This window comes from Myotis lucifugus, unplaced genomic scaffold (genome assembly GCF_000147115.1).
Source record: "Myotis lucifugus unplaced genomic scaffold, Myoluc2.0 scaffold_8, whole genome shotgun sequence".
Taxonomy (NCBI): Eukaryota; Metazoa; Chordata; class Mammalia; order Chiroptera; family Vespertilionidae; genus Myotis; species Myotis lucifugus.
This window is the reverse complement of record NW_005871056.1, coordinates 3,929,228-3,944,728: the sequence shown is the minus strand read 5'-3', so window position 1 is coordinate 3,944,728 and position 15,501 is coordinate 3,929,228. Positions and strand designations below refer to the sequence as shown.

Genomic DNA, 15,501 nt, shown 5'->3' with positions numbered 1-15,501 from the left:
TATTAGGAAAAGTGCTGCTTCTGCCTCCTAGTTACTACCTCCCTGTGAGGTTGGTTATATGGTGAGCATTAGCATCCCATTGGTTAACATGGAGAAGGAGAGGAATTAAACATTTTCTTCGAGGCCAAGTACAGTTTCAAGGGGCAGAATAATGGGATCTCTGCTATCATAAATTGCAGGTGTTTTAAAGCTAGTTTTCTTGGGTTGGACCTGGCTGCCAGGTCCTGAGCAAATGATTTCATCTCTCTAGTCCTCATTTTCCTCATTTGTACAATGGCAGTACTAACAGTTCAAACGTTTTAGGGTGATTCTATCGATTGAATGAAACAGAAAAGTGCTTGAAACACAATAAACACCATAGCTTAGGTATTAACCATCATCACCACCATCATCAGTGTTCTGTATAGCAATTAGACAGGGCACAGTTTTTAATGAATGCTGGATAACTCAGCTATCACACCCACCAGTGATCTCAGCGGCTTTCACGCATTTCATAATTCCTAGAACTCCAAATTACTAGAATTCTCAACTACAGGTTAGCCAGTTCCCCAGCTAGACCTGTAGACTGTATAAACCACAACAACACACAAACCAGGGCTGCAAATCTTGATGCTTCACATTTGGAAGCCCATGAAGCATCTTTTGAATGAGAAATGCACGGATTTCTGCTAATTTCCACTTATACTGTAAAACATTTCTTTGGGGTGTGAATATTTAGGATTTAGAAACACATAAATATACTTTATAGCAGGGGTGGGGAACCTTTTTTCTGCCAAGGACCATTTGGATCTTTATAACATCATTCACAGGCCATACAGAATTATCACCTTAAAAATGAGCCCGCTATATTTGATCAAACATTTAATTAACTCACCCCTAATGCCTTGGCAGGGCCAGACCAAATGATTTTGCAGGCCTTACATGGGGCTGGACGTTTCCTGCCCCTGCTTTATAGCATGAAAAGCTTGGCCACGAGACAGGCTACATTTTTCTAAAAATCCTTGCTGGTTCCTGGAAGCTGCACGAGGCAGAGAGGCCTGGAATGTAATCCTCCTGCTGTGGTACCTAGGAGGGGAGGAGCCCCTGCTCGAAGCTGAGAGGCTCCATCTGTGGATGATGCTGTGTGACGAGGTGAGCCCAGAGCCCCAGGGAGACTCTCCCAAGGCCACCCATGTCCTAGCTGCCAAGTTCCAGCCAGTCCTGCCAAGGGTGACTCAGTGTGCTTAACAGGCCTGATCAAATTCCGCTCTCTCTGCGGGTCTTACCGTAGCAGAACGTGCACCTCTGTAGTCTCTCTAGTGCTGGCGTGTAGTCGGTCCCGGACGGAACCACTATTACTTGGAATGTGCCCGTGTCGTCGATCTGCAAGGAGGAGAAGGGAGAGAAAGAACAGGGTAGTGGGTGGGGCTGCAAGAACTTCCCAGGATTGTTCAGAGAACTGAGATGTGGAGAGAGCAACGCTGCTGCTTCTAAGAAGGCCGAGGGGAGGCACAGTCTGTCAGGGTGGCTGAGAGCACTGCCTGGGTGTGAGCCCCTGACGCTCCCTTAGCTGTATGACAAGTTATTTTGCCTGTTTCCTCCTCTGTAAAATGGAATAACTATGTATACGCCAAGCTAACAAGGCTACTGAATGACCATCATTGAAAAGCACTTACTAGTGGGTGCCACAGGGGTCATGAGAGACCACCAAGCACTTTCTATCCATTATACCCATTATCTCAACAACCCAGTGAGTTTTTTTTATCATCCCTGTTTTACAGATGAGGAAACTGAAGCTCAAAGAAAGTTTAAAGTGTTAGGACAAGGGTCACAAGGTCTGGGCAGTTCTTACTAAATGCTATTCTTATTAAACTAGAGGCCCAATGCATGAAATTTGTACACTTGGGGGGGGGGTGGTCTCTCAGCCCGGCCTGTGCCCTCTCACAGTCTGGGAGCCCTTGGGGATGCACTGTATCCCCTCAGTGTAGGACAGCACCTGGTATATATGAGGTGCTCACAAACATCTGTTAGATGAATGAACCTTGGGACCAATTCTGACTTCTGTCTGCAGCTCTCACTCTTCTGTCCAAGGGGTGTTTGGAGCCAATTCTGCTCAGGGTCTTTGTCAAGAATTTGTACCTTCATTGGCGCCTTTTTGAGATGAACTCCCTCAAGAAAGGAGCAGAGAGTCTCTAGGTGATTTGGGTAGAACCTATAAGTGACATGTGAACATGCAAAAGGTTTAAAATAAACCAACAAAGTATGTTTTCTTAAGTTATATGCTGTGCATATACCTTTGAGCGAGTGATGGCATTGTGTCAGTTTAAGTTTATATTCCAAGTACCCTCAATTATTTATTTGCTTAGATATTAAGTTATCCCTTGTTTCGTGGCTATATAAAGCCAAGGGCAATAGGGGCTCTCAATAAACAGAGGGAATTATGAGGACTCTGTGAGTAACCAAATCCACTTACAGGATTTGGAGCTCCTGCCTCTCATTGCAGCTTCATTTGCTGGCCCCAGTCTTTTCTCATTTATGCGCATCTTCTTCTCTGAGGCTGATATTATCAGTCTGATCGTTTGCATAATTCTGAGTTAGATCAGTGAGGCTAATAGCAGTTTTAGTGCCTCTACATCCTAGACTTCAATATTGTTAAACAGATTGTAGTTCAGTATCAAGTAAAGGAATGGTAATAAAGCAAAAGCTACCTTCTTGAGTGTTTGCTCTGTACTAAGCTCTGATGCACAGCATTGCATCATTTCATCTTCACAACTCTGCTTGCTCTGTTTTATAGACAAAGTGCTCTGTTTTAACTCAGTCCTGCTTATTTGAACACCCTTCACCGAAAATTACACAGCTGGAAAGGTCAAAAGCCCACTGAATCCTAGCCTCCAGTCTCCAGGAAAGACAGGTAGAAGTCACTGACAGGTGAGTGGCTGCCCCTATGAAAGGCCTTCAGGAAAAGGTGATGCCTTACCACCTACATGGAGCCAGCTAGTCCAGGCCAACAGTAAATCAATCTTGCCTTGAGAAAATTCCTACCTAACTCTAACCTGGAGTTTCCTACTGCTGTCAATCCCAGTTTCTCGAATATGAAATTTTGCTAACTTGGCGTTCAGCTGGCTAATTTTCTCCAGTAATAATTTTTCACACACTTGAAGGAAGTGATTCAGTTGCTTCTTACTTTCATTCCTCCAAATGAAATCGTTTTCCAATGCTTGGCCTTTTATTCAGGTTATATCTTCCAAGGCCCTTTTGCTGCTGTGTGGGGCCCCCTTCATGGATCCACACAAGTGCAGAACAAAACACCATACTGGGCCATCAGAGAGGACAGGAAGGACACTTGGTTGGGTTCAGCAGGTCTTTTGTCAGGGAGCCCTGCCACTGAGCCACTATGGGCAGGTGTTTTAAAGGTCAGAACGGCTATCTTCAAAAAGACAAGAAGTAACAAGTACTGGCGAGGATGTGAAGCAAATGGAACCCTTGTGCACTCTTGGTGGAGTGTAAATTGGTTCAGCCATTATGAAAAACAGCATGAAGGTTCCTCAAAAAACTAAAAATAGAACTATGATTTGATCCAGCAATTCCACTTCTGGCTATTTATAGAAAAAAAAAAACTAAACCAAAAGCACCAACTCAGAAAGATCAATGCACCTTATGTTCATTGCAGCGTTATTTACAGTAGCCAAGTCGTGGAAACAACTTGTGTCCACCACTGGATAAATGGATAAAGACGTATATGTATGTGTACAATGGAATATTATTGAGCCATAAAAAGGAATAACATTTTGCCATTTGTGACAGCATAGATGGAATTCGAGGGCGTTATACAGAGGGAAACAAATCAGACAAAGACAAACGTCATATGATCTCACTTACATGTGGAATCAAAAACAGAAACAAAACCAAACCCTAACTCACACAGAGAACAAGTTTGACAGTTGCCAGAGGTGTGGGGTGGGAGGATGGGTGAAATGGGTGAAGGGAGTAAAAAGGTAAAAATACCTCATGAGGATGTGATGTACAGCATGATTATAGTTAATACTGTATAGCACATTTGAAAGTTGCCAAGATAGTAAATCTTAAAAGTTCTCATCACAAGGAAAAAACAAATTTTGTAACTATGTATGGTGACAGATGTTAACTAGATTTTTTGTGGTGATCATCTGGCCATATATACAAATACTGAATCATTATGTTGTACACCTGAAACTAATATAATGTTATATGTCAATTATACCACCATTTAAAACTAAGGTCATCTTGATCCCACATTTCTTTAGGAATGCTGCACAGTAAGAATTTAATCCTTAGCCTAAGAAGCTATAACTAGAATAGGTTTTCCTTTATAACATCTAGATAGTTACACGATTGGTGAAGCTATAAAATCAGTCCATTGGTTTTCATTGTAGAGTAACAATTACTTACTCTGGCCATAAAGTGACATCCAGGAATGTTTATTGGCCTTCCTGACTATCTTTACACCCAGAGGCACCTCAGAGTCCCTTGCAGAAGCACTAGAATAGCAAACTGGGTTCAAGTCCTGACTTTGCCTCTTCCCAGCTGTGTGACCCTGGGCATAGAGGCGAACTTCTCAGACTCGGTTTTCTCATAATATAATTGGAATAACAATTATGCCTATGTCATACATGGTACCTTTTAGAATTAAACAGGATAATGCACGTAAAGGGCTTAGCATGCTCCTGGTAACAGTACTAAATAGTATAATTCTACTTTCTTATAGAGACTTCTGAATATAATCCCCTCCCCCCAAAAAAAAATCACAGAAAAGGCTTAACCCTCTTACCGCAAACGCACGCCTGATGGAGGGCACGTTGCTGAAAGCGATCACGACCGGAACGATGTCAAGGGCACTGAACTCCATAGCGGCCGTGGCGATGGACTGGACATCGGCAGACTGACCGCTGCTGAAAAGTGTGGCGATTCTTCTTGTGCGAGCCCCCGGGAGGGTTCGCTTGAAGACGTTCCTGGAAATAAACCTCATTGCTTTGCCGATCTCCCTGCTGTCAGAGGACCTCTCGTAAGGGATGGCTTCGATTTCCCGGAGGAGTCGGCTCTTCCTGTGGGTGTCTGAGAAGCGGATGAGGTGCCTGGCATGGGAGTTATAAGAGACCACGGCGACGCGCGCCCCCACGGGGCAGCTGTTCTCCCGGACCTGAACGCCGCTCACCAGGGAGGACATCACCTGCTTCATCTGCTCAAATTCCTGCTCCGTCACATCCCTCGACTGGTCCAAGGCGAACACCAACTCGGTGGGATGCACGGGGCATTCGGGTTTTCCTAAAAGGCCAGAACACGCCCAGGATCAGGTAGTGTTGATAAAAAAAAAAAAAAAAAGACACATAGAAGGCAAAATAATTTTAAATGTTCAAATATTGAAACGTTAAGTATTAACAATTTAAATATTTAAAAAATTTGGAACATTACATATTTAAATTGAACACTTAAAGTGCTGCTCTAAAAATCTGAATTTGCTCTTTTTAAATAAAACACAAGGAAAAGTCTACAATTCAATTTGAGTTTTAATGACATTTGTAAGTTAATTTCCAAATTCCTTCTAAATGACAAAGAGCTCATGGATATGCCCTTCCTTTTACCTATGGAGATTGGATCAATGGCATCGTGTTTGTTGCTAGAAATTCACTCAGTTAAAGAAACTAATTTTTTTTTTAACTTAGTGAGGAACTGTAATGAGATAAAAAGAAGTGGGTGTGAGAGCTCTGCTGATAAGTTCTAAAGATTGGGAGAGAACTGACACACACTATACTGAACAGACAGATGCAAAGGCAGCAGGTACTACCGGGAAGTCCTGGCCAAGTGACTTTGTCCAAGGGACTTAGCCCCTCTACGCTTCAGTTTGCTCATCTGTAAAATTTCAGTCCTAACGTCACCCAGTGCATAGGCCTGTGCTGAAGATTAAATGAATCAATACAGGTAAAGCACGTAGGATAACAATGCCTGGCACATAGTAGGTTTTCAATTAATGTTAGCCATTACTATTATAATTATTATTACAGATTTTTTCACTGTGGGAGAGAACTCTATCACTTAAAAGAATGAGAGAAAAAAATTAACTGATTTTTTATGTGACAGCTAAAATGCAAGTTTAATCAATAAATATCTTACCACTTAGAGAAACTTTGAATTATGATTATTAAACTCAAATGTAAGCATTACTTTCAGATTTAGTCAACGGTCCCAATTCATTCATTCTAATCCCAGTTCCCTGTAATTATCACAGTTGGCAATTTCCACTTGTCTGGATATCTGATTAATGTTTGCCTCTCCTACTAATTTAGGAAGTGTGGAGACAGGGCTTGTGTCTCTCTTGATCTGCCAAGTTATTAGTCTCTGCCATATATCAGGGATCTAATAAATGTTGCCCGAATGAAAAAGAACCAAAGGGCAGTTCTTTGCAATAGGCAGAGGAAGGAGAACAAAACTTTGACAATGGGGAAGATGTCTGGAAATCTCAACGATGTGCTTCTCTTGGAGGGGTGGTCTCCTCTCCGTCAAATGCCAGCAAGTCAGACTCAGAGGTAATAAGCACATGAGACCACCAGCTGTTCATAGGGAGCTCAAGAACTCAGACCTGCTGGGTCCCGCCCAGGCTGGCCAAGGAGGGAGGCCTCTGCCATGGCCAGTTGGGTCTCACCCCCCGCTCAGTGCTGGATTATGATCTCCTTCTGGTCCCCGACTCTGTGACCTTCACAGGCAAAAGGACAACTAAGAATAAAATCCGACTCCAAATTACACTGCACATCTCAATAGAGACAGGACAGAATGTATTAGCCTCTGAGTCTAATTTAATGGGTTTAACAGATTTTAAAAAATTAAGGTCATCTCAATTTTATAATAAAAAAATGAGTGGAACTATGACCAAACACAAAAGTGGTTCTACCAGCTTTGTGTTGGTGCTGTTACTTGCATATGGGAATGATGACAACACAGCTTCAGACGTAATTGAGAGGTAAAGGGAAAAAAGGATTCGCAGCACTGGCGGAAGATATAAACAAATTCAAGTTTCGGGAAAAACACCAAAGGGCTAATTCAACTTGCCAAACACATCCTCCGAAACCCAGCAAGCTGCAGGAACCCAAGGACACTGAAGAACATTGGGTTGGATTGTGGTGGCACCGAGGAGGCCTCCTCAAGGCATGGATTGCCACACCGAGACCAACATGGCCCTGTGGCCACACACTGTACACTGATGGCTGCTGTTTGGCACTGAGCAGGTGATGAGGAGGATAGGAGGAGGCAACTCAAACCAAGGCCGTTCACCTAACATAACAATGGTGACCCTCATCCAGGCCACCACCATCTTTGCCTGAAATACCACAACAGCCTCCTAACTAGTAATCCTCTGGCTTTGACACTTATTCCAAGTAAGCTTCAGAAAATTGTTTATCAGCTCATGCTCCCCCAACCTTCATACTTTCAATAAATTCTTTAATCTTCCATTGTAATTCAGATAAAATCCAGCTGCCTTGTTGTAACCTGGGAAGCTCAGCTTGACCTGGCCTTGGCTTACTTCATCTTTTCAAATGCCAATCTCCCCTCCCTCTGTGTCCTAGTCATGTGGGCTTCCATCAGCTCTTGAAAAATGCTTAGCTCTGTCTTGGCTCATGCCTTTGCACTTGCACTTCTCTGTGCCCGGCTGGTACAGAGCTTGCTGGTTTTTATTCTTGAGGCCAAACTTCAGTGTCCTTGCCTCAAAGAGGAGCCCTCCATCCATAAGGGTTTCTCCCCTCCCCTATTATTCTGTGACAGAGTATCGTATTCTTTACGCCTTTCATAGCAACTATAGGACTGTATAATTCTTTCTTTTAATTATTATCTGGATCTGCTACTGGGATGGAAACTTCTAAAGACAGGAATCCCATCCATCTTAGCCACCCCTGTGTCCCTGGTTCCCGGGGCAGACTGGCACATAATAGGCTTTCAATAACTATCTGTTGAATGAGTGAACAAGCAATCAGAGGGCACGGATTGGTGGGTTTACATAAAAAGTATAAGGGCCTGGCTGGCGTGGCTCAGTGGTTGAGCATGGACCTATGAAACAGGAGGTCACAGTTCAATTCCCAGTCAGGGCACATGCCTGGGTTGCGGGCTTGATCCCAGTGTGGGGCGTGCAGGAGGCGGCTGATCAATGACTCTCTCTCATCATTGATGTTTCTATCTCTCTCTCCCTTTCCCTTCCTCTCTGAAATCAATAAAAATATATATTTTTTAAAAAGGTGTAAGGGTATAAAGGTATAAGAGAAGGATGATGGGTTTATACAAACATATGTAATAGGCATTTGTAAAAGACTTAAAAGTTAGCACTGAAAGATAATCAACCAACTTGTAATTACCATCAGGCATGAACTCCATAGATTTTAGCATGATCTGAATTGTACATTCAGCTTACTTGCTATCTGATCATCTCTACTTTTAGTTTCCACTTTTCCCCTTCTGCATCTTAATTCCTAACCTCTAAACTACAGAGACAATATGACAAATTGAGAGAGAGAAAAAATGAAGGGGGAAGGGATATTATTACAAAAAACTCAAAAGTAAGATAAATGGTAATGCTAGTCATTAAAATTTTAATAATAAAAAAATCAAACCAGTTGGTTGAAAAATAGCTGTGAGACTCGGCCAAAACTGAGTGATTTATTGAAGGCAGGTCTATGCTACCAGTATGATGAAGCAAAGACAGCCTAGCTAAAATTTATATCGTTTGGTAGGCAACACATTATTCTAACTCATCTCTCCAGATGTATGACATTTTGGGCTTGATTATAATATGCTGTAAATAAAGATTACTCACCGTGTCTGCAAGCTAGGAAAGAAGAACAAAGGAGATTAGGTTATTATTTGGTAGGAGAACAGAATTCTGTCCTGCGTGGGAAAATCAGGGCAGCTGAGATTCTGCACTGTGTGCTTTTTGTAGATGACTCAGAAATCAAAGCATCAGATAGGGTTTGGAGAAAATGCAGATGCATCCCAGCATCTTGGCACAAGCCCTGCGCCTTCCACAGGGAATGGGAACAGAGAGGTGGGACAATAAACAGCCATAACTCAGCAGCCTGCAGCCAGCTGTCAAGGAAAAGAACGTTGGCCCGGGAAGGAACATTATGTTGCAGGGAGGTGCACAGAATTTGGAAAGTTAAAAGGCCCTATCCTCTATTTACTCTAAATTTCCTCATGTAGATTTCTATAGCTCTCAATTATATTTGTATACACACACACATAAGTGTGTGTATAAACATCAGACATAGATTTATTCTGAAGCAAATGATGCTTAAGTTTTAGGTCTGTACTGTCCAACATGGAAGCCATTAGCCACATGTGACTTTAGATTTTAACTAGTTAAAATGAAATTAAATATAAAATTCAGCTTTTCCAGTACTCAGAGTCACGTGGCTAGTGGCCACCGTATTGGACAGTGCATTGGAACATTTTCATCCTTACAGAAAGTTGTACTGGACGGCACAGCTTTTGCTCTCTCACCTGCTGTGGCCCCTTGCAAGGCCCTGGGAGGGCCCCTAGCCATGGGCTCACATGAACACATACTTTTATGCAGAAATCATTGATTGTGATTTCCTTTCTTGTTCTAAAGAACACTTACTTTTGAAATAATTTTGTACCCTCCTTTGGATTAGTAATTTTCTATCGAGCCCCTCAAATTTTAAAAGATCAGGCCTCATCATACTTGGATCTACTCTTGAGTCATCATAGTTCATATGACTCTCATGTCAAAAGGCCTGCTGTGCTAACTCAGCCCCAAAGCGGCCAGTCTTCATGACACAATGTGTATATTTTGAATCCCATCATTGGATGGTTCCATTCTGCTGCATAAAGGCAGAGTTACGATCAACCCTGCAGCCCTGGCCAGGTGGCTCAGTTGGTTGGAGCATCTTCCGTACACCAAAAGGTTGTGGGTTTGATCCCCAGTCAGGGTGCATATGGGAGGCAACCAATCCATATTTCTCTCTCACACTGCTGTTTCTCTCTTTCCCCCTTTCTCTCTAAAATATAATTAAAAAATATCCTCAGGTGAAGATTTAAAAAGAAAAAAATCAACCCTACATTCAAAGCTTTTAAGTCTGTATCTTAGAGATCAATGCCCTCTACAGAAATCAGCTCTACTTTGTTTATTTTTCTTCCCCAAAATGCCTTGAGGAGAAATTTGATTCTTCATATCAGTCATGTTTATTTGGAAAGTCAATGAGCATGTGTAGATAAAGATTAAATACTCAACTCTCTCCTGATCTTGTACATGGACTTCCTTTGATGGTGGTAACACCTATTTTGGTAGGACAAGCTGCCATAAGGGTCTTAAAGCAAATTCAAAAGAGCGAGCATTTGCCAAATCAAAATACCTTTTTGCTTTTAAAATTTTGAGAGGAAAAACTATTGGCAGAATGAGTAATTTTACAAGTAAATCAGTCCAACTCAAAGTAATCAAGTACACCTTCCCAGGTATTTCCAACCCTATAAACCAAAATCTGGGCTCCCAAACACCAAGACACCTTATTATCACAGCTTCTTACTCATCTGTCTCTTTCACACCAGGTGAATTCAATCCTGTCAGCCAGGGTCAGGAGTTAATAATCATTTTAAAGTGTTCACTGTGATTGTCCATTGATTGATTGATTTCACCATCCAGAGAGTTCTGACCTCATATCTCAATTTTCCCTAGAAGCACTAGATATATCATTACTTAGTGCTTGGAAGAGGTTCCATTAAACATGCTGGCAGCAAGAGAGGGAGTTAGTTAATAGTCACCAGTCTATGCTGACTCAAAATATATGCGGTGACATCTCTAATTTTAAGAAATTGGCTGGTAAATTGTCTCAATTTTGAGTGCAGAAATTGCTGCTTTTCTTCTATGAATGCTGACAACTTGGGTGATCATTTTAAGCAGGGTACTTACGACTGTGGTCCCGCACATACTGAATGAGCTCACACATCTACAGTTCAAAAATAAAACAGAAAGAATTAACCAACAGACTGCCAGATCCTGAAGTCTAAAAATAAAATACATTTCATGGAGTGCTTGGAACACTCTGTTGGAGTCAGGAGATACATACGGAAAACGAAGCCAATCCTTTGGCCCCTTTCACACCCTAAGGAAACAAACAAAATGTGGTTTCACTGCTCTAAGCACATACATCAGTAGCCAGAATGCGCACCAACATTACTCTAAGAAAAGGATAACTTTTTAAAGTTTTTATTCTTATTAAGTTAGAGGGGGAAGAAAGAATACACGTAGATATTCCTCATCTAATTTGCAACAACATTCTAAGGGGGATAACCAATAAGCAGCAAGTTTGATGAACACAAATTTCCAAAGGCTACTTTCCTCCGACCCCATGTCTTGTTAAGGGCTGTCCAGAATCTAAGGATGGAGCTGACCACTGGTCACTGGACCATCCAGATGCCTGGCCCCTCCGTAAGACAGAGGTTGGGAGTTCCTCAATTACATGCTTTGTCTTGGCCACCGAACAGGAGCTGAGCTGAACCTTAATCTGTTCCCATCATCGGCTGGAGGACAAAGGGACCAGACTCAATCTGACATCTGGAAAGGTAACCCCAACTGTCTTTTATAACTGAATATACCTACCTACATATGTATATCTATCTGAGAGAGGACAGAAAGAACAAAGTGGCTCGAATTTCATGTGTTAATCCCACCTTTGAAACAGGAAGAGTCTGGCTACGAGAGACACTCCAAGAAAAATGCAATGGAGCCCACCCAAATTCCTGAAGAAAGCAAATTTCATGTCAACGAAACTTCGGCCATTTACTCACTATTTATTAATTTCCTCTTACCTTCCTTCATTTGCTGATCATTTATTGAATGTAAGAAGAGGACAAGGATTGGACAGATGAATAAAATGTGCTGATAGTTGAGAAATCTCATTTTAGTCTTTATACTGTTCATTTACTCCTTCAGCTCTCTCCACCTCCCCAAAAATGGCAACTGATATTTAACTGGCATCTTTTTGCTTCCTCTTTCTGAGCACATAAAGGTGGAAAATAGTTGCCAGAGACAGAAAGTATGTACATTTGGACAAAGAAGACTCCATGCACTGACTTTTTATTTGGAAAAGGATCTGGTCTGATTTATGGCTTTTCAACTCACCTTCCGTCCAGGAGGTCCCAGCTCCCCAGGGGATCCCGGTTCTCCAGGAAGTCCAGCGGATATCTCAAAACAGAATTTATTTACTTTAAAATTATATTTATATATATGTGTGTGTGTTTGTGGGTTTGGGCATTTTAAGTTTTAAAGGCAATTCACTTTCATTTTAGAAAGAGATGTACAAAAAGCACACGGAAGGAAAAAAGTCCTCAGTAATACCTTCTCCCCCAAATAATGCTAATATTTTTGTGTCTTTTCTTCTAGTCTTTTATTTATTTTCTCGGTATTAATCTATATGTTCTTTTCTCAATTTTATACTTTTTTCCCTGTTGCCTTTTAAACTAAATATATATCTCTGGACACTTTTGTGGCACGAAATATACTTTTGCAAAATCACTTTTCCTGGCTGCATAGTATTCCAATAGCTACTAGTAGATACACTATGATTTACTTAATCAGTCCCTTACCATTGGCACTTAAGTTTCCTGTTGTTGTAATAAGCAATGCTTCCATAAAGTTATATGTGCAATTCTGATTATTTCCTTGGGAAGATTGCTAGAATTGGAATTGATGGGCTAAGGGAGAAATTTTTATCTAAATGATTTTTTATCTAAATTTATTTAGTGACTTTTATTTTATTTATAAAATGAAAAACGAATGAACAAAACCCCCAGAAATACAAAAAATTTTAATATAGAAACCCTTGAAACAACATTAAGAAAACATTTAACAGTTGGCTGAAAATATCTGTAGCAAAATGGGAAATAGCAACAGTCATAAAAACAACAGTTGTTAACACTTATCGTACGCCAGGAATTTTTCCATGTTCACTCGACAATGTAATTTATCATAAGGAAAGCTAGAATTTAGTTTAAAAATTTGAACAATATTCCTTTGTTCACTCAAAGTGCCACATAATTTATAACCTTTATAGGAATAAAAAATGAAGTTGTCTAAAATCAACTTAATTTGTAAAAGCAATGGCCCATGGAACAGCAAATAATTATTGATGCCCTTTGGGTATTCCAATGATATTCACAGTATGCTGGGTTATGTGGAAAAAAACAACAAAACTTACTGATCTTGTTTTTTTTACTTTTAGCAGATATAGATTGACCTCTCAGGGGAAAATGGTAGATTGAGCATATGCATTTAATTTTGAACCCTCCCAATGTCTTACTACAATAATAGTAAGCGGATATTTTTTAAAGGCAAAACCACCTCCACAAAAACCCGACAAGCATGTAGAGAATGAGAAAAGAGATAATAGCCATGAAATTTTGGAGGCAGGAAAGCAGATGTTTAAGTGTTAAATGACTTAGCAGATCAGAAAAAGCTGAATCCTAAGCCAACAGCAGGAAGAGCCAAGAATTTGTGTGTTTTATAACATTCCCAGAAGGCTCAGAAATTGTCAGCACCAGGTACCTCTAGATGTAGAGGCAAAAGGGAGAGGCTAAATTAAGGGTTGGTTGAAAATCATCTTAGGAATCCACCAATCTCTTTCCAATTCTCTGGGTGAAGGTTCCTTCTTCCATCCCAGACAATAAAACTGAGTTGTCTACCCTAGGGACCTCCAGGAAGAGTTGAAGGCCAATGGCACCGTCCTGAGAACAGAGAGATCAAAGGAAGGTAGGTGAAATAGATGTGGACCCTCAGCACTTCTTTTCCACGTGGTCCTAGGAAGCTGGCAGCCAGACCTCCACCCTCAGGTAGGCAATTGTAAGAATCTTCTCACGAGAATCTGACTAGACAAAGAAAGACCTAAAATGCTGGTACCAGAGGTTTGCTAAGAACTCAGCCAGCTCACTTTTCAGTGAAACTTGTGGCTGACTAGCCCCACATCCTTGAGGCTGCCAATCAGCCTTTTTGTTCTCAATAGGAAGAGAAATCCCATTCTCCAGACATATGTTAAATATAGAGAAAAACGGGGGGAAAAAACCCTGTAGGAAACAGACTATTTGGGCAAAGGAGACTTAAAAAATACTAATTTATATCCTCAAGAGAGGTAAGAAGAGGCATTTTAGCCATGAAACAAGAACAGAAGAGTATAAAAAAGGAATATTCAGAGAGAAAAAAATGAACTCTTGAAATTAAAATATAAGAAGAACATTGTGAGATAAAGTCAAAGAAATCTCCCAGAAAGTAGAGCAAAGAGACCACCTGGAAAATAAGAGAGAAGAGATAGGGGCCGAGGGATTGCCATTTTTTCCTAACAGATCTTGTGAAATTACTTGATTCTTTCAACCAGTGGTTCTCAACTAGAATTTTGAAGATCTTCCATGGGGGCCATTTGACGTGTCTGGAGACATCTTTGGCTGTCACAGGGGGATGGAGACAGTCATCGCTGTTGTTGGCATCGAGTGGATAGAGGACAAGATGCTGCTAAATATACTAGAGTACACAGGACAGCCCCTCACACCAAAGAGTCATCCAGCCCAAAATGTCACTACTGAGTTTGAGAAAACCTGCCTTAAAGTATGTACATGTGTAAAGTTAATAAAAATATAAGTTCATAAAAACACACTTGAATACACAGAATAAGACAGGTTGAAAATCACGGCAAATTGAAAATAAAATTCTTCAGTTGGTAAAACAAAGCAAAGCAAAACAAAACACCAAGGTGAAGATTTAGAAAACTTAAACTGGGAATGTAAGCATTCCATGAGAACTAAGGAGGCCCTCAGCATTTAAGGCAAAGCTTGGCCAAAATCTTCCAATAGAAACATCAAGTCTGGGAGGGAAAACCTGGAAGTTTTCAGTGTTTCAACTCCAACAATACTCACAGAGATGAAAAGCAGCATGACAGGTGAAATAAGCAAGTTTCAAACAGTGATAAATTGCCCAATGTGGGAAAAAGAAGAAATTCAAGGAACCAAAGGCCAAGAGAAAAAGTTTATATATCGCCCACTAGTTAGTTTGTTTTTAAAAATGATTAATGTGCCATTGGGGGGGGGGTAGAGGGTGGAGGGCGAGGGAGTCCAACAAGCAGCTGAACTTGTTAGCAGGTTTCCAATGTTGATGGGTAAGTGATTTCATTAACAAGCCGAGGGAAAGAGGTTCCAGAGACTCCGATGCAGATGGCATCTAGATTGATTTCCAAGTCTTTTCCAATTATATTTCTAATTATATCAGTCTTCATTTTTTATAAAGAGCATAATGTTAAAGGATAGTTATCCAAAAATAGGTATGAGGAAAAGATTTATAGCTGGGAAGCAGTTCTCTTGGGAGAAGCAGGATGGAGAAAAAGAGCAGGTTCTTTATTTTGCACCCCTAAACCCTACATAAACAATCCCTAAAGTTCTTACTATACTTTGTAAAAACAAACAAACAAACAAAAAACCAAAAAAAAACAACCCAACTACCCAGAAGCA

The 15,501-nt window shown here is 40.9% G+C and overlaps 1 protein-coding gene across 1 annotated transcript in view; it reads right to left on the bottom strand.

Moving 5' to 3' along the window:
- The window catches only part of COL6A6 (collagen type VI alpha 6 chain), a 95,416-nt gene that overhangs the window by 14,007 nt on the left and 65,908 nt on the right, over positions 1-15,501 (bottom strand). Inside the window, 6 exon segments of the mRNA XM_014450721.2 lie at positions 1,266-1,362; positions 4,787-5,280; positions 8,813-8,824; positions 10,922-10,958; positions 11,079-11,114; positions 12,134-12,196. Of these exon segments, the coding sequence (XP_014306207.1) occupies positions 1,266-1,362; positions 4,787-5,280; positions 8,813-8,824; positions 10,922-10,958; positions 11,079-11,114; positions 12,134-12,196 (739 nt within the window).